At 40.8% G+C, this 19,263-nt stretch overlaps 1 protein-coding gene across 2 annotated transcripts in view; it reads right to left on the bottom strand.

Annotated features, from left to right (window-relative positions):
• The window catches only part of nova2 (NOVA alternative splicing regulator 2), a 94,041-nt gene extending 82,738 nt beyond the window's left edge, over positions 1-11,303 (bottom strand). Inside the window, exons 1-2 of one of the 2 annotated variants that reach the window (XM_023154401.3) lie at positions 9,946-11,299; positions 7,244-7,312 (exon numbers count right to left, since the gene is read on the bottom strand). In XM_023154401.3, coding sequence (XP_023010169.1) covers positions 7,244-7,312; positions 9,946-10,102 — 226 coding nt within the window. In that variant the 5' untranslated portion in view covers positions 10,103-11,299. Of the gene's footprint in view, positions 1-7,243; positions 7,313-9,945 lie in introns of both variants that reach the window. The other variant, XM_024804839.2, reaches the window with a different exon arrangement.
• Between the last annotated feature and the right edge of the window lie 7,960 nt (positions 11,304-19,263).

The raw sequence follows: 19,263 nt of genomic DNA, 5'->3' as shown, positions 1-19,263 counted from the left end.
TTTGCTATGACTGTCGGCATAATTTGCAGATGATGATCGGTTGTAGCTGCTGCGATGCTTTCAACCAAAACAGGCGCAGCTTGATGACATCATCAACATGCGCTATCGCCGTAGAGCGGTATAGTCAAAATCTCTATCGTTGGCCAAATTTATATCGTTCCTATCGTATATCGTTTATATCGCCCACCCCTAGTCTCCACCATTTTTATGGTGTTCTAAGTGGACTGTCATTAAGTCACATGACATTTTAGTTAGAGTTGACTTATTAACTGATACAAGTAGCCACAGTTTGACTGAACAGAGCAGTTTGTATAAATGAGCACATGCTCAGTTGGTGCTCAGTTGCTGCTCAGTTTGCTTACTTACAATCCAGCATTTCTATAATGGGCTGATATGGCAAATACTGGCCGCGGAAGATTAAATATCTACCAGTCATGCTTCCTTTACAGAGATATACAATCAAAACAGGAGAGCGTCATTTCAGCTTTAGACAGAGTAAGCCATTTAAAACAATTTCTTTTCCCCCCCACAGATACCTCTAACCCCACAGCCGCAGAGATCCACTTAGTTTATGTAAGGCTACGAAGACCTTAAAGTTATTTTTACAAAAGTGTAAACTCTCATGTGCGTATTTTTCCTCCGATGCCCTGATTCACACTGATAACTCATTCCCGTTCAGCTGTTGTGTTATGCAAACTGTACATAACACAACAGCTGAATAGGAAGGAGTTAAAAACACGCCTTAAAATGGCAGCTAATAATCCGTTTAATCTTTTGTATTATTAGTTTAGTATTTCTGCTTTATTGTGTACTTAGTTTTTTTCCCCCCAGATGATGTAAACTTGCAAGCTTCCAGTGCTCATGAACCCACAGGATTCCCTCAACACAAACCACAAACCACAAACACACACAGTTTTAAAAAGGAAATTAAATCATTTGGGCTAGAAAATGGAGGGATTAAAACTTTAAACCACTGGCTACTAAAGAACAAAGTAGGTAATGGTGAGTGTGTGTCTGTGTGTGTGTGTTTGTGTAGATGTGCAGCTGAGTAACTACAGGGTTCCCTACTGGTTGCTGTGATGAGGGTCTTTGTTTTCACTCTGCAGTTTAGTTACAACACACACAGGAAGTACACACACTTTCTTTTACGAGCCAAAAGGATTTTTTGATGAAAGACTTGCATCTTTTTTCTGTGTGACTGTGTGATATAATAAAAATGTGGATAACCCACGACACCCCTAAAGTTTGTCATCATTAAAGGAACCAGCAGGCCTGACACTAAGGTTACATGTGGCCGAACTACACGGCTGTACTCCAGTGTCCATTTCTATAATAGTACCATGTTTTTTGTTTTTTAAAAGGATATGTTTAGGCACGAGCGGCCACAGAAAAACTAGGGCTGATTAAATTGTGCAAAATCTCTGCATATGCTCTGCAGGTCAAGAAAGGCCAATCTCAACATGTATAAATAATAAATCCTTCATCACCATGGCATATCTGGATGAGTAAACAGTCCAATCTGTTGCTAAGGCCCCTGCAGACCCGCCAGGCCCAGAATAGGCTCTCCATGCTGGGGGATTGGGGGCTCAAATCCCAGGATCTGGTGTCCACAGGCCTGCACAGGCAGGGTAGGAAGGTTGAAGATCACAAAGCCTTTCTCGTATTCTGTTACTTTTCCTCAAACGCTTCACTCAAACAAGCACACTTAAAGTCACCACTTAACTGAAGTTTTAGTTTGTAAATTACATGTCCAGTCATTTCATTATTTTGTAAGTGTTTGGTAGCTCTTTTCTTCTGGCACTTGTGCTCTACTCCCCTGATACTTGGTCATATTCTGCTATGAATATTATGCAAAAACCTGATTTTTTGGAAGTATGTAGAGAGCTCCTGACCAAAGGCTTTGGAAATTCAGAAAATGCACACTAGTGCCTGTTATGATTCAGAATTAAGAGGTTTGTTGTTACAGAAATGACATGATTGGAGTATACTCTATCTGAAGAATCACAGTTATGAATGTTACACTGCTGAATGACATTTGTCAGTAAAATGTCTCTTAAGCGAGGTTTTCTGATATAACCAACACGAAAACAATAGAAAGATTTCAAGTATATAGATATATCTGTTATAGTCTTCAACTGTAGGATCAATGTTCATTTATTTAAAAGAAAAATATTTTCTCTCAATCTTTTTCAACACGTTTTGATGTTTTTGCTTTGCTGTAATTCAGTTTCAGAAACCTGAATTTCTATTTATCAGTATTAGTAGATTTTAAAAAGTAAATTGAAAATGTTAATTCCTTAACCAATTCTTGGATTTAAACATTAAAAAGATCAAATGTAAATTAGATTATTTAAGTGTGTCATATTTCATACATTAGTTTTTGTGAGTTTTTGACATTTCTGCGTCATCAGTTTGATTTTTTCCTCCCTAAAAAAAATTAATAAATCACACAACATTTGTAATGGAATAAACTGAATGTTGCAAATTTGATACAAATTAAAAGTCACATTTATTTTGTTTTTAATTTCATCTGGAGGTTCACTAAACACTCACTTAAAAAAAAAAGCATTTTCTGGCACTTATTTCAATGGTTAAAATATGTCTATAATTTAGGAGCCACAACTTTTTGATATACCTTTATGTGAAGGGTTTAATCAGAATTAAGTCAAGCATAAAAATAGGGGTTAATCTGGATTCCAGCAACTAATTTTCCAGTACAACAATGGCCTCAATCCCCCTTTAGATATTTTTTCCACTCTGACGAGATTAAATATCTAGGGGAACTTCTGAAAATCCAACGATAATAACAGATATCAGTACCAAATACCCCAATCTGTCTTTAGAAAATAATATGGGTCAAATGTAAATATGAAACCCACATGAGGGGGAAACATCTTAAGTGTAGCAGTGTGAACACAGCCTTGGATGAGGGAAAGGGGGGCTCTGGTATGGAGGTTCACAGCTCTGGGGACTTGGAAAATATTCATCTCCTCTAAGCAGGGACAGTTAAGGGGGGCAGGCTTTGTCTAACACAACCCCTCCAGTCCTCTTCTCTTTTGTTGGAAAGAAGCATTCACACACACACACACAGACAGACACACACACACAGAGAGAGACGTAAAGCACTCCAGCAGTGAGGCTCTGACCAGCTGTCTTCATTCTGAGAGATAGCCATCGTCGCTCATAAACACAGAGAACTCACAGAGGAAGGCGAGCAGGAGGAAATGTCTCTGCTTCACCTTTTCTTTAATTTCACTCCAGCATCTGCGTCCTTCATTTTAGCTGACACCTCCGCAGCACAGAAGGAGCGTTCATTTTTTTAATTGCTTGCTTTAGAACATATTAATGTCTCATAAAGTTTTTACATCTAAAGTTTGAAGTCAATATCCAAAAAATCGCACACGAACATCCCTAAAGGCATCGAGACGATTCAAACGCCAGCAGCATGCAGATACTCTCATTTGTTTTTGTGCCAGCAACCGCGTAGAAGTTTGCAGAGAAGCAACATCTCAATTTAAAAATGATGCCGGAGGGGCTCGGGTTACATGCAAACAATTTTGCAACAAAAATGAGAATAAATTACAAAATTATAAAACTTAAAAGACGCCTGCGTTAGAGCAACACCTGCAGGAGGCAAATAATTATAGAAAGAGAATGGGTTCCTCCACCGATTTATCACGTGCCTGAAAGAGCTTATCTGAGATAAGACAAACATCGTGCGGCAGAATTTCAGTTTGAATAGCGATTTGGGGAGAACCAATCAAATGCCTGCATACTGCCTCCATATGTGCTGTGATCAGGGCGTCTGCGTAGAAATCGAAGCAGACACGGCGGCGACGCTAACAAAGATAGCCGAAGCCGCCTGCTTTCTCTCTCTTCAGAGTGTGTGTGAAAAGTGGTGTGTATTGTTCATAGACCGAGGCTATTTCAGAGCAGGGGGGCCCTTCCAGTTGTCCTCCTTACATCGGCCCTTTCATCGCTCCCTCATCCATATTTATCGCCGCTCAGCTCTGCTCACCTATCAGCGACCAGCTAGCTGTGACCGATGTCTCGCTAAACCAATCACATGCTTCCCTTTGTGGGAACATTAGCACCTCTCAGTGCCTTCACCCCACCCTGTACAATGGCTTCTTTGCTTTTTTTTTTTTTTTGACGCAGTGGCTTAAAAAAAAGAAGAAGAAGAAGAAGAGGAGAGAATAGAGGAGAAGGAGAACTGCAGCTACCGGTGGCAGATTCAAGTCGATGGCGGCTCCAAATCGATTGACAGCCTCGGAAACAGTTGCCGAGTGAGCGTCGTCAATAGCAGCCAGCAATTGATGAGCGGGTGGGGGATGAAATGATGGGAGGACGAGGGTGAAGGAGGACAGGAGGAGGAGGAGAGTGGAGTCATGATGGTCTGAATAGAGCATGATTAGTATGGATGAAGAGGAGAGGAAGATGGAACGAATGAACCTAGGAGAGAGGAAAGGGAGCGGGCGAGGAACGCTTACGAGTGAACAAAACAGGCGTGTCGCAGAGGAGAACGCTGTGTTCTGATTCTCGCGCTAAAGGACGAGCGGGAGCGCTATCAGTCGTTATATTTACCAAAAATATCAGCTTGAGTTTAACGGCAGGAAAAAATACAACCGTGCATATTTTGTAAGATAGCATCAACAGTTGTAACGTGTTGATATTTAATTTAAGATATGAGCTTATTTTCTTCAATCTGGCTCAGACTGAAGCAGTTTTAGCTGAATTTAAGAGTGAAACTCGGTCCGGGTGGTGTCGGGGTTTCTTCCTCCTCGACCACACGGACGATCAATGTGAGGAAGACTGTCCTCCTTTGTATGGATGGCCCAAAAAAGGATGCACAGCTCAGCTCCAGGAGCAACAGAAAACACTCAGATCAATACCATCAAAGGCCTTGTCTCACATAGTCAAGGCTCGAGTCACAGTCTGACTCTGGGTCTGCTACTGTAAGTGTGTGCATGCAGCGCCACATATCATTTACACACCACCTCATCTTTTTCGTTAAACTTCATCTTTGCTTTTTGTACCCGAAGTCGAACATATAACACACACACACACGGAAAGCTTTGAGTGTAGTGCTAGTCTAGTCCCCTAATGTCACTTGGCAAGGGCATTTCAAGCCCCTCCTTCTTCTTCCCAGCACTTGCTTGCCAGTCCATCCATTTACTAAATGAATGTATTATATCTTAAAGGCAGCAGAGAAGACAAGGAGGGAAAAAAGAGGGGAAAGAAGAAAAAAAAACATTAAAGGCTTATAATTAAAGAACTGAGAATCTCTGTACACCAAGGTCAGCAAACTTATCCAAGCTGATAAACCTGCACACCTCCCACACAGTCACATGTTGGTTTCCTGATCACCTACATGAAAATCAAAAAAACAAAACAAAAAAACCCACTCCAGTTTATTTGGTTGGTGCTTACGTAAGGCTTCTTAATGGCTTATACAAGCAGGTTTTTCCCCTGAAAGCTGCATTTGTTTTCAGTGGACTGAATCACAGTAATTTCTTTTAGACTGAAAGGCTGTTTCTGGGTATTTGTATGTACTGGTTCTTTGCATTTGCCCAAACAAATCAATCCGGTGCTTTAACCTATGGTGCTGGATGCTACATCTTACTTGGATTAAAGTGAATGAAAAACATGGAACTTCCAGGACGCTTTGATAAAATATTATAATGCAAAAAACATTCTCTACATGAAGCACTGGAAAATATTTCATGTTATAAAAAGCTTTTTAGTGAGTTATGGATCTATTTTCAAGTGGCTACAGTTCACTGCACATAACACAAATACTTCAAATTAATAACAGTATACTTCTTTTAAAGCTAAGCTGAAAAAATTTAATGTAAAGCTGTACATCACACATAGCTATGTATATATATATATATATATATATATATATATATATATACATATATATATATACAATTAAATGATAGGAAAAGACCAAAGCACATTAACACATTAAAATATTGAACCCTGAGTGGCACCAAATGTATAAATCATGAAACTACTGGAGGATATTTATCCTTTGAATTCATCATGATCAAGCCCGTCTTTGTAAATAATCTATTTAAACATAGGAAACCGGATTAAGCATGAATGATCTCATTAAACGTCTCTGATCATATATGTACACGATAAAAGGGAACTCTGAGATTCTTTAATATCTAGAAGAACCCTGCTGGACGCAGTGAGGGGAGCGGGAGGCGCAGAGATAAGAATGGGCTCGGGCTGGTGGATTAAAGCCGTGGTGGGGGTGGGAGCTTGTGAACAGCAGCGACTGCAGGTCCTCATTGATCTTTCCGTCTTTAAGACCTTCAGCTTTTTTATAAGGCATAGCTGTGATTTATGACCTGCAGGGCTATAGCTGTCCCATGTTGTCCTATCTACAGTCTGACAGCAAACCAGCTCCTTCTTCCTGTCGCTTGCCTTTTTCTTCACTCCCTCTCACACACAAACACGCACACACAGATATTTGGATAAACCCTGGACACTGGAAAAATCCAGGTCCATCTTTTCTCATCATTTTTGACCCGAACGCATTCTCTCGCTTCTAATGAACGCAGCAGATCTGATTGATACGAATGGAAATGCCCTGGCATTAAAATCTGTATCTGGACATATTTATAAGTTGCAGCTGTTGGAGGAAAAAAAAGACTTCAAAATATTTTAAAACTCTGATAAAGATAAATTTCTTTGATTTAAAAAGTTTTTTTCCTTCTTTTTTAGGTCTACTCAATAAAGCTTCAGTCTTCCTGTTATGCATCTCTTACCCAGCAGCAGCTGCACGGTGCACGCTGCAGCACAATTTAACCACAGTGAACAGTGAATGAACATTTCAACAATACATCAGCGGTCGTAAACCCAAATGCTTTGATGGCATGGCTAGCATGAGGTCAAAGGTCATCATCTGAGCAGCAATGTTGAGTATCATGACAAAAGAAACACTGGATTTGTATAAAAAGCATGACAATGAATGTTATGGAACTGGTAACATACAATATAAAAAACATCAGCATGCATTATCCTGAATCATGAGCAGGATATGAGGGTGTTAAATGTTGCTTTAAATCCTATTTAAATATCAGGCCCTGCAGCAGTCAGATCACCTCATTAAAGGCCCTATATCTTTTCTTTACTCCAGGATTTTGCACATTAAGTCTGTGTTGTGAATCAGAATTTCACAGTAAAGATTATAAAACAGGTAGAAGATCAAAATCAAAGTCTCTCTTACCATGAGTCTCAGTTTCTTGGTGAGGGAATACAATGCCTTCAGTTTCAAATAGGGGCTGCAGGAAGGCCACTACAGAGAGAGGAAGCACAGGGGTGGGGAGTGTGTGGTGTAAACTAATCATACATAAAAACAACCATTATTATGATCTCTTAGCACCACTTTGATTTCTAAATTTACAACTGCAGCGTGGGTGCAGCTTAAAAATATCAAATACAAAAGCATGTTCTCTGTGAAAAAATATAGCTTCTGCTTGGCTAAAATCAGCCGTTACATGGTGAATGTTTTCTCTCCATCAAGAGTCAGGCATACAAACACTTTGCGTATCTCAATCCAAGTAAAAATCTAGGTTAGGCTCAACGCTGTTATCCAGAGAATTCTAGCTTTAAATCACCAAGACCAAATACTCTGATTAAAATTCAAACAAAAATGCATTTTCAGAACAGAGTAGAGTTTACTGTCAGTGCAAAATTTGTCACAATAGACCCACAACCAAGCTCTGATTCCTCTTTGTTGCTGTAGTTTTGCATGTGTGTGTGTGTGTGTGTGTGTGTGTGTGTGTGTAGGAGCTACTTGTTCATTTTCAACCAAATGCTATCGGATCATCGGCCTGATGTTGCTGGCTGACCTGGCAGCACTGCAGCCGTCCCCTCTGCCTGAGTCTGTTTAGCTGTCTCATCATCATCATCATCATCATCGTTCCAACCTTTTCATTTGTCTAAATAGACAAGCGGCCTGAGTGTTACGCAGGCAGGAAGAAAGTCCCCAGAGGGGCCGCCTGGGCTTTTTACATACAGTGAGGAGGAGCCTTTAGTGCTCTGAGTGCTGCATCGATCTGGAGTTAAACACTGCTGGCGAACCTGCAGCTCACACCTCCTCAGTCGGACTCTCCTCGCTCGCTGTCTAATTATTACTCCTGAGGATGGCTGTCATGTTTCCTGGTGGGACCTGAAGAATCTGTTATAAATGGCCGTCCTGATTTTTTTTTCACCGGGGCCAAGTCATGCAAAAATCTACCAGAACATGAATTTCAGTAATCCAGAGGAGTCTGTCGCTTAGCTCGCACTAAACACAAGTTTGTTTTCAAATTTCACATTATGCCACCTGTCATTGTCATCCAAAAGGAACAGGGCACTTAAGCCCTATGGATCTGCGAGAGTTTATGTTTAGATCGTATTACAGCAGCCATAACAGTTGCACTAACTGAGCGAAGCCAAATCTTCTGACCATTTCAAATCAAGACTGAGAAATTAGGCCAACAATCACAGCTCAGTCATGCTCACCCTCTCTAATACGATGGAGGTTCCTCTTTAATATACGGGCAGAATTACCTGCAATGAAAATTACATTCCCTGGGGCGTTTTTTTTGTTTTGTTCTGTTTGTTCAGGGAATTCAGTTTAACACTGAAGACATTTCAGAGTTTAAAGCTAAAATTTTAAATGCTGTTTTGCAATCTTTAAGGCCCTGGTGAGAATTACAGTTGGGATTAAACTCTAACAAACTCCACATTAGAGAACACGTTAGGTATCTTAACCTTAAGCATATAACTATAGTCTTCAAATCAGTTTAACTGGCATTACAAATATTCAGTCTTCACAATCATAGTCAGATTGAACTCTCTGCACTAAAAGATCAGGTCCCATTAAAACCTATAGAATCTAACTATTTAAGCACACTCCCAGAATCTCCAGCAGCATTTTAAAAAGTCTCCTAAACCTTTATCATCTTTTTGCTGAGTATAAATAGCACATTTAAAGGTGTATTGTATGTCCAAATGTCCATGATAGGGTGCATGGCCAGGATAGGCTACTGATGGTTGTAATGATGGGAATGCTTGGCGCATGACAGCATGTAAACAAAAAACCAAATATGGTGATTACCATGGTGACATATCCATATTTCATCAAACCAGAGAATAATGAAGAAATCATTCATCGAAGAAATTAGTGGAAAAGAAATCAGCTTTCCCTTCCAGCCGCAGAATATTAAAATCAGGACAACAATGAATGATAAAAATATCCTCTCCCTGACACACTGCATTAACACAGACTGTCGCATTCTAAACTGCTCTGGATTCCCCCTGTTTTCCCTAGCTCGCCACAGGGCTGCTGTTAATATGAGTCCGCTTGTTTATCCGCTTGTGTAATTGTACACAAAGCGGCGATGGTGGCTGATGTGTGAGATTATCACAAGGTCATCCGTCGACGGGATGAGACCCTGCGATCACGCACTAGTCTGATCTGGCTTTCACTTGTTTACATCCTCATTTTGGCTCCAGCATGGCCGCTGTGGCTGCGCGTAAATCTTAAGACGCAATAAAAACACCCAATTCGGCTGATGTAAAGAGGCTAAATCATCCAGGATGTGCAAGAGGGGAAGCGACGGCTTCCCTCCAAATAACACCCCCCACCCCCAAGTCCCTCTCATTGTTTCCTTTCCATCAAATGCGGCGACCCGTGATTATTTTAATACTGATGGAAAATGACTGTCGCTTATGACGAAGCGAATAATAAAAAAAAGACGGTCTCCCTAAAATTTGCCCTGTATCATTTTATTTTATTTCCCTAAATGTGTGAATTTGCCCTTCCACCACGCCACGGTGCACATCAAGAATCAGATCAACCTGCTCTCCTTTCTCTCTGCCTGCCTCAAGACGAAGCAACATTCACCGAAACCCGAACAGCTCTCGCATCCCCGCTCTTACCTCCCGTGTTTGTACGTTTGGTGCTGCTGGCTTCCGTTGGGGTCTCCAGGGGTCTTTTACGTGAGTCCGGGGGATCGGACTCCATGTGTGGTTGTTGATTGTGATGGTGAGGATTTGAGAAAATGCCGTTTTGTTGTACTGCTCCGCCGGCCATCATTTTCGAGCTTGCTCTTGGATGCTTAGGCTGCGTTTGCGTTTAAATCCCCCCTTTCCGTTTTTTTACGCAGCGTAGCCGTGCAGATGAGTCCTTGGAGAGGGTAAAAGCGATTTAGGAATTGCAAAATACGCCTGTTTCCTACGAACGGGGTAGGTTAGCTGCGCGTTTCTCCGTGGTGCGCCGTGCGTACAGAGAGATGCTGCGCAGGGGCAGAAAGAAAGAAACGCTGGAGCGGCTCAGAGAGGGAGAAAACGGGAGACCTCTGCAGATGGAGCGACTTCTAGGCTACTAAAAACGTGCCAGTGGAGCGTCACAGTTCCATCAACCTTCAGATAAGCGGGCTAGGATATGTGTATCATTCCGCTGCAACCAGTACTCATGTCAGGCGGTACAGGATGGTGGCGCTCCTCTGCAATAACCAGCGAAACGGAACAATAACCAAAACAAAACAAAAACACAACGCAAAGCGCAAAGAGGCGAAATCAGCCGAAGAGAGAAGAAAGGAAAGGGTGATCGGTGAAGCAATTATAACAATAATAGAAAAAAAATCCGATTCTTAGGCTATTAGAATTTCGTTCTTCTTATCCTTTCCTGGCTCCAGTCGCGAAGACACCCAGGGGTGACGGGTGGGTGAGAAGGGTCCGGAGATTCGGAGCTGGAGGAAGACAGAGAAAGAGACGTTTTTTCCTGCTCGTTCTCTCGGTGAAGATGCTGCAGTCTTGCGTTCAGAGCATCCCTTCGCTGACTGGCTGCTGGAGGAAGCGCAGGGGAGCGGCTGACGTCACAGGGCCTCGTGATACCTTTCTCGTTTTCTGCACCCTCGGATTTCCGACGTTTTACCAAAAATAATTGTTGCTTTTTACTTTGTTCAGTTCCCCATTTCACTGGACAAATGTCTCACTTTGCAAAATCTGCACGTTATTTAAAAAAAACAAACCTTTTTATATTAATTATGAATAATCAGCCGCGCTGTGTTACAACACTTTTCACTATCTCGTGATCCAAGACTCAAATTTAGTTGCACCGAATGAGGTTAAATGAAATACAGCAAGCAAACGCTTTAGCCGAAGCTAAACAGGCCAAAGAGAAACGATGCGTAATGCGCTCAAGCAAACCGACAAAATTGAGTGCGCGCGAAGCTCAGAATCACTGATTTTCGACAGAAACTGAAAGCATCACGAAAGAAAGCGAAAAACTGAGAGAGGGAGTGAGAGAGGGGGAGAGAGAGACGCCTCCGCCGAGACGCGATTGGCCGAAGCTGGAGGCTGCGTTAGTCCAGAAAAACGGAAAGGACTCGGATATGTTCTGCCGGCGGAGTCACGTGACGGAGAGCGAAGGATGCGGCGGCGGCGGGTTTTTACTCCGTTACAGCGGCAAATGCAATTATGGCTGAACGGGAGCTTGAAGGTCCCGCTGCGGCTGTTTGAAGGTCTGTAAAGGCCGAGGCAGGCCGCCTCGGACACACGTGGAAACCTGCAGCTGATTTCTGCCTTAAATTTCAATCAGCGAGTGGAATTCAACTGGCAAGAGCATGAAGGGTGTTTTTTTTCTACTTAAGAAGGAATGACATGAATAAGAAGGGTTTTTATAAAAACTGTTTTGTTCATATTTGTTATTGTTTGCCAGATTTTTGTGTCCAGAGAGCTTGGACCAATCCAGATGACCCTGGCCAGACTGTAGGCCTGTTCAGCCTACTTGTATTAAAAAAAAAAAGAAGAAGAAGTCTCCTCCCCCCTTATTTTCACATTTTTGTCAGTCTTGCAACAATTTTATGCAATAATAATAATTAAAAACATGGCTGACAGCATAGGAATTACATAACCTGAGCTAGGCCCACCTGTCCCCTCAGCTGCTCTGTATGACCCACCTGTGTGTGCTGCGCCTGACATCTCTGCGTCGCTGTGCCTGGGTCTGAAGAGGGATCCTCCAGCACTGTGAGCTGTGTGAGAGAGCTATACCCGCCTCACTGTTTCTCCCTCTCTCACGCACACACACACTCACACGTTTGGCAAATTCTCACACACACACTCAGAGAGACACGTAAATATCTTCAACCCCCGCTCTCCTTCTCCGTCCAGAGCTCTACAGATGCCGATCGTCCTCGGTGCCTCCTGTAGATTGTAGTCAAGGTGACATTGTCCTGCTTGTTCACACGCACGAGCATACACGCACAGAGCAGCCACTCACACTATTTCACATCAACGTGAGAAGCACACCGGTGAGCCAGACTCCTGCTCTGGAAATACGTGGCAAATCCAAGGCAGATGGATCCCAAGCTGCAGTCTGAAACAGATTCCGCACCACAAATAGCAGGAACTGCTCAGAGGTACAAAAGGCCTGGATGCTGCAGGCACCTAACTGTATGAGCTGCAGCAAGCATCTGAACTGTAGCACAGTTTCAGCTCGACACGGACATTTATATATTTGGAGCAGAGGCAACATTCGCTGGAAGCAGAATTTTGAGGGTCCTGCACAGCCAGATCGCCCATGCTGCTGCTGCTGCATATGGAAAAAGTGAAGTAACCCCATAAGCAATAAAGCACACAGACTAACAGCATTCTTGAGTTTTTATTAGGTTAGGTCTATGAGCAGATGTTAAGGAAACGGTTTTTAGAGATTTGGTTCTGCAAACTCCTCTACAGCTTTGGGTACTGACCAAACACTTCAAGCAGTTGCCACAAACTTTCCCGAGCAACACATGCAATGTGGAAGGACAAGATTCCTGCAATATCCCAGATTTCCCTCTGCGTCCTAATCTAAATGCAAAAGCTTCATTTTAGCCAACAACAAATCTTATTTGGACTCCCACATGCAGTTTTCTTATGGAAAAAGTTACCACTAAGATTTTTTTCTTCATTTTGGAACCAAAGCCTGGAATTCCCTGTTGTCCAAGATGTTATGTAGTCACTTAAGGACAAGAGGCAAGAACAGCTCAGACACAAGTCAGCTGAATAGTCCACTAAGAATGTTTAAAAGGTCTTAAATTTGATATAAATATTTAATCCTGTAATTCTATAATCAGTCTCCTAATTTAAAAAGCCTGTTTTTCCTCTGTCACTTGAAATAGACACAGTTTTCTTTTCTTTTTTTTTTAAAGAGTAAATCATTCAAAGCAGGTGTTGCTGGCGCACACCTGCTTTCCATGCAGGGTCTGGTAGTGTACATACAGTAGGCTGTTCTGGCTCTTACTCTAACACTGGTTAAAAGGTTGACTGCAGCTAAATGGATCATCAGGCTGTAAAAAGCCGCTCTGGTGCCTCAAGTGGCGGAACATTGGTGCCACCTTATGGTAGCATGACGAAGAGCAGGAGTGTTGCCGCTCCTCAGTAAACATGTTCTCGTGGATTTCATGGATTCCACAGACTATTTCTTATGCGTGCGTTTTTGGCCCTGTTAGTCGTACATGGGTTAATAAAACACTGAGTGGCAAAGTGTCCTAACTAGTGGTTTATTTTTGCATGTACATAATGATAATAAGCATAATTTAACATGTGCTTGCTATGGCTCATAAACACAGTAAACTATGTATTTGTACAATGGATTTTTGCACTTTTTTTGGAAAGTTTAAAATATAGTGTACATTCAAAAATTCATAATAATGAATTTTAAAGAGCATAGTTCATTTAATGTTGACAGTTTCTTTCTTTCTTTCTTTCTTTCTTTCTTTCTTTCTTTCTTTCTTTCTTTCTTTCTTTCTTTCTTTCTTTCTTTCTTTCTTTCTTTCTTTCTTTCTTTCTTTCTTTCTTTCTTCGATTAAGGAAAGATAAGTTTAACATCACTTGGGATGAAATGGCCTGTATGAAGAGGAAAGCCAGCCAATTAACTCTTGACACTATGTATATATGTCATTTTATATTTAGTTTTATGGTGAACTAAAAGTATAACGTGAATCATAACTGTTAAGAACAAATCTAATATTTAATCATCTTAAATCTCATTGTCAGGCTTCAGCTTCAAAAATTAAAGCTGGAATTTAACCATCACCATCCAATTGAAGTGTTAACTTCTAAAACCTTTAAAAAGACCTCCTAGAAGAAGTCGTCCTATGCAGAGTTCTGCAAACCCAGTAGCACTAAGAGTGTATGTGTAAGACTTCTTCCGAAAGCTCAGTCAGTCTCCTCCCACTCCCACTTATGCATAATTGTCCTCCCACCCGGTATTCATTCAATTTCATCGCAAAAATCAATAGGACAGTCGATGCAGAGCAGGAGGCTCAACCACTCTGTGAGATTGAAAGGAGACAGATGTGATGTGTTCCTCTTTATTTTTCTAGTGGCTGCCCTGACTCATGCCATCATACTGAAGATTTATGAGTGAAACTAACACGACCTGAGTGCATCAGAGGAAAGTGAATTGTAGTGATATGTTTAAAGACTTAATTACTCTTTCAAATCAGTGCCTGTTTATTTTTAGAAGCTGCAGCATGGAAGCACAGTGCCAGCGTTACTCATTTTTTTACTTCAGATATTTTCAAATGAGGGTGGAAACTCATGATTGTTCATGATTCAACTTCTCAATAGGAGAAATTGCTCATTTTATAATGGCCAGTTTATCTAAAATACAATGCAATAAAAATGAGTAAAGTGGTTAATAAAAAATCTCTTTTTTTTACTGATCCCTGGACTGAACTGCATACAAAAAAAGAAATAAAGAGAAAAACATCCAAACAGGGAGCCTGGAAGGAGAGATTGCAGTTTAAATCTGAAGGTGCGTGCTTTCTGGTAATTCCTGACAGATGGTGGGGGGTCGGCTGGGTGCACACCCATCATTTCACCACGTCTGGAGGAGGTTTATGAGCTTCTATATAAATCTACATTATTCTCTGCACGCTGTGCTTAAACTGCTGCTATGTGTGGTGTGTGTGTGTGTGTGGTGTGTGTGTGTGTGTGTGTGTGTGTGTGTGTGTGTGTGTGTGTGGCTGCACATATTTGAGAGGGGCGTTCTCCACTTTGTGTTTTTCTGCCACGATCATTCTTGAGATTCCAGATTTGTACATTATCCTCTGACCTTCAAACTGCTAATGTGTTCATAATCACTCATGTGATGCTCACTGCTGCTGTTTTGTTGCACATGCATTGCATTTCCACGTGCTGCCACTTTGGATAATTTTCTGCTAGTTCACTGAAACAATGTTGCACCGCTTAAGTTTGTGCTAGAAAATAAGAGAGAGCAAAGCGAGTCAGTAAAAGAGGGAGAACGAGAATAAATCATCGTCGCCTTCTTTGAGATTTGAACCTCCGAAAATGAATTACCTTCTCATTGTGTCCAGTTATTACAAATGAAAATATAGAGAGCAGTGAACTGTGACAAGTATTTGGGCTGTTTCACATGATTAATTATTATAGGAAGTCAAGAGGCAAGCAAAACAGCCATTATTTCACAATGAGACTGGAAAAATAGAACACATTTCCATATTGAAAAAATATGTCTTTTCACCTTCTCGGTGATGGAAAAGGGAGAATTCAATGGCAAGCCGCCATTACGGTTATTGTTCTGCTGCAGACTGATGAGCGCGCACACATCTGGTCAACTGGGAATTTTTTTCCCCTCTTTCTAATATTATTTTCCTTTGTGTGGTGAAACTAACATCAGGTCTGCTCCATTAGACATCAATATCAGGGCTGATTTCAGCAATTTTGATAGAAGCCTCTTTATAGTTACATCACAAATCTCTCAGATCATACAGCTGTCTATTATCTTGGAAAATCCATTTGGGGATTGGCTATGGACAATTCAGAGTCAATCCCATATATATGTGGCTGAAATGGCAAAAAGATGTTTGATTGAGATGGAAAATGACAGATTTACAGTATGGAGCTTTTGTTTTTGTTTTTTTTGCATTAGCAGCAGTAACTACTGCCAAGAATATACAGCATGTCCTGCATGTGCTTCATACTGATAATAGGTGTGAAAGTACTATAATACAAAAACTGTAATCTTTCATTGTTATTAGCTAATCCCATCTACTGTACTGTGTTATAAAATATTTCTAATTAAGATTTAACTAGAAACCTCGAATGGGGTTTAAAGAGGCAACACTTTAAATCAGTACAGATTCATACCGACATACAGTGTATAGTAATATCTCTAGATTTGTATGTTATTAATTTTTTTATTTAAATTTAGCTGGTCAGCTTCAAGGGGAACCGCAGCATTTTGAAGCACTATACCCTTTAAAATCTAAAGTGCACATGATTACAGAATTTTAATTATTGTTACATAAACCATTACTACTGTCACTACTGCCACTGTGGTACCATCGCAAAACAACTGCTGATACTTCTGCCACAACCACAGTCTCAAATACATCTGGAGTGACTGTTCTGTGGAAGTTTTAATCAAAGTCAAGTGGTCATTTTGCTTTGCACACACTAGATGGCGTATTTGTATTGATATAAAAATACTAAACAGACCAGAGTTCAGCATGCATGAATTAAAATTGAGGGATTATTGATTTAGCAGGCAATCATTAAGCTCCTAATAAACGTCCTTTTGGTGTAATGTAAACTTAGCAAATGTAAAAGCATGATGATGATGATGATGATGATGATTATTATTGAATAGAAAGTCTTCCTTCGGCCAGATCCACTGTATTACAAGCATATTTTCCATATTCTCTGTCAATAGAGTTTATATTTCATTCCGACAGTGCTATATTTATAGATACTTTGATGGGGATACTGTTATGTTAAGCAGTATAGAAAACAAAAACTGTTAAAGAAAATAAATAAATGGAAAATTATCCACAAAATACAATAAGCATAATCAATATAATCGGTCAATTTGTCGGTATTTAAAATAATGCACACACTTGTTTATTGTTTTGGCAATTTTGGGGTTCATTTTTAAACAGTTTAAAATTAAATAAATATAATTGTATTAAACCTGCAGGCCTTGAATAAAGTCTTGCTAATTGTCAGGTGACTCGTCTCACGTCTGAGGATAAAGGGTGCAACTTGCCCATTGCTCGGGGCGAGATCCCTGAGGTAGTTTAACAAGTCCTTGATGGCAGGGGCGCTGGGGTGGATGACAATCCCTGGAGCTCCTGAATGGCTCTGGGGCTGTTTTGGTTGACACACCCCTGAAACATTGCTTGGATGCCTGTGAATTGGCAGATTAGGGTGATGGGGACAGGAGTAGTGTGTTTCAGGTTGAGAGGAGGGTCCATCTGCTGGTTAAACATCCGATTCAGGAGGAACTAAGCGTGTGCAGGAGTCTCCCCGACAGGTCAATATGTGTTTTGTGGACTGGTATGCCTTAAGATGTCGTGTTGGGGGTGCTTTGAGAGGGTATTGGGCCCATTGTTACAAGCTATTTGGTTTCCATTCATGTTTCATATGACACATAAATTAATAACAATGATGATTAATTTCAATCTTAACTTAAAGGCCACAAAACAGTCAGGAAATGCAATGATCTGAGGATTTCCTGGACATCCTGCATGTTCATATCCTTACATTGTAAACAACAAAAATAACTATAGCTTCTTAATTTGCATCAACTTAAAAAAAGCTATACTGCAATGCCATTTTCATCTTATAAATAACAGTAAATAATTTTAGAAAGGGAAAAAGGCTGAATCACTAATGCCCATTCTCACTCAGGCTAACAGGAAGTGTGGGACTGAGCTTCTCAGAATAAGAGAACGAGGAAGACAAATGTACCCCTGTAAATATCCCATTGCCAGAAACAGCCTTCCCATTCAGAAACATCAGACTTTAAAGCATCAGAAGCCAAATAAATATAATTATCTCACTTGCTGAAAAAACGGCTGGTTATTGATTTAGCGATTAGATCATTCTGCACTGAAAACAAACCAAAGCTAATTCAACGGTCTGCAAATAGCTGGAGCCAGGCTGAACAGAAATAGGAGGAGAAAAGGGAAATTTTGTTTGTAAATAGTGAACTGGAGAAGCTTTTTGCCCAGCTCACTTACAGATGATATAAGCTGTTTGTTTTCTGAAGCTGAGGCTGTTTACTTTGGACGTTCTCCTCTGTGCCTACTGCTTTACATTGTTTCAGTCTGAGGATATCCCTGATGAACCCTGTGCTCCCAGGCAAAGATTGGAGTTCTGCAGAGGTAATAAAATTAAGACTCTTAAGCCCTGAAAATAGAAAGTGCTGCACAGATCAAGGTATAATTCTCCAAAGATTTGCTTTCCCCCCCCAACACTCGCTCTTTAAGCTTATCACTTTAAATGCCCATTGTCTCCTGATTGGCTGGCTCTAGCCTTGTTTGAGAACCAGAGACACATTCAATCACAGAACAGCATGCATTGTTTTTTTGTATTGAACAGCGTGTTTCCTGGTTGCTCTGCAGGGCTCTGCAGCACCTCTCATTTGCTGGGTGTGTCAGAAGTGTTACCCATTCAACAGCAACAAGTACATAAACATCAGTGCATTAAAAAAGTAGAGCACACAATGACAGAGTGACCTTAGGGCCAATACCTAACATACCAGGGAGTTCAATGCACCACTGTTTCAATTTAAAGAAAAAAGCTTTTTAAAAAGGGAGAATTTTAAAGCAATTCTTAAACACTGTCATCTTGTAGTACAGGCTTAGCCGGAAACCTAGCTTCAGCTGCATTCTGTTAACAGTTCCTCTGGCATGAACCAATACTTGGCTTTAAAGTCCGTTGTTTCGAAAGAATAAAAAGCATCTAATGCTGTCTCGTGTTGCCTTTCCTGGAAAATCTAAACACAACCCTTGTTCCATTTGTATAGACACAATTTTTATGATTAACCTCTGAAAATTTCAAGAGAACTGCTAAGTAGAAGTTGGAAACCCTTTCTGAGAGGGTTGGGGAGGATGGGATGGTGTGCTCAGTGTCCATGTAAGGCCATGTAAGAAATCCCTGCACAGTGATTTTAACCAGGCCAAAAGCACAACAAATATTTGAAATTCAGAGATATTCAGAGTTGGTTGAAGCTTAAGCCTGTACCTCATGTATGTTGTTTCAATAAGCACTAGCTGTATCGCTGTGACAGATTTTATATGATAACATAAAATATGAAAACACATTATATTGTAACTTTAAATAAATAAATAAATCTTCTTATAGAAAAATACCAAAAACAGTCTGAGTGGTCTGAAACTCTGGCAAGGTAACTGCATTTAACCCCCCCATTTAAATCTTCTGTTCTGAATGAAACACATCCAG

This window comes from Maylandia zebra, linkage group LG14, assembly GCF_041146795.1.
Source record: "Maylandia zebra isolate NMK-2024a linkage group LG14, Mzebra_GT3a, whole genome shotgun sequence".
In the NCBI taxonomy this organism is placed as follows: domain Eukaryota; kingdom Metazoa; phylum Chordata; class Actinopteri; order Cichliformes; family Cichlidae; genus Maylandia; species Maylandia zebra.
The sequence above is the reverse complement of the archived record's forward strand: the minus strand, read 5'-3'. Positions and strand labels throughout refer to the sequence as shown.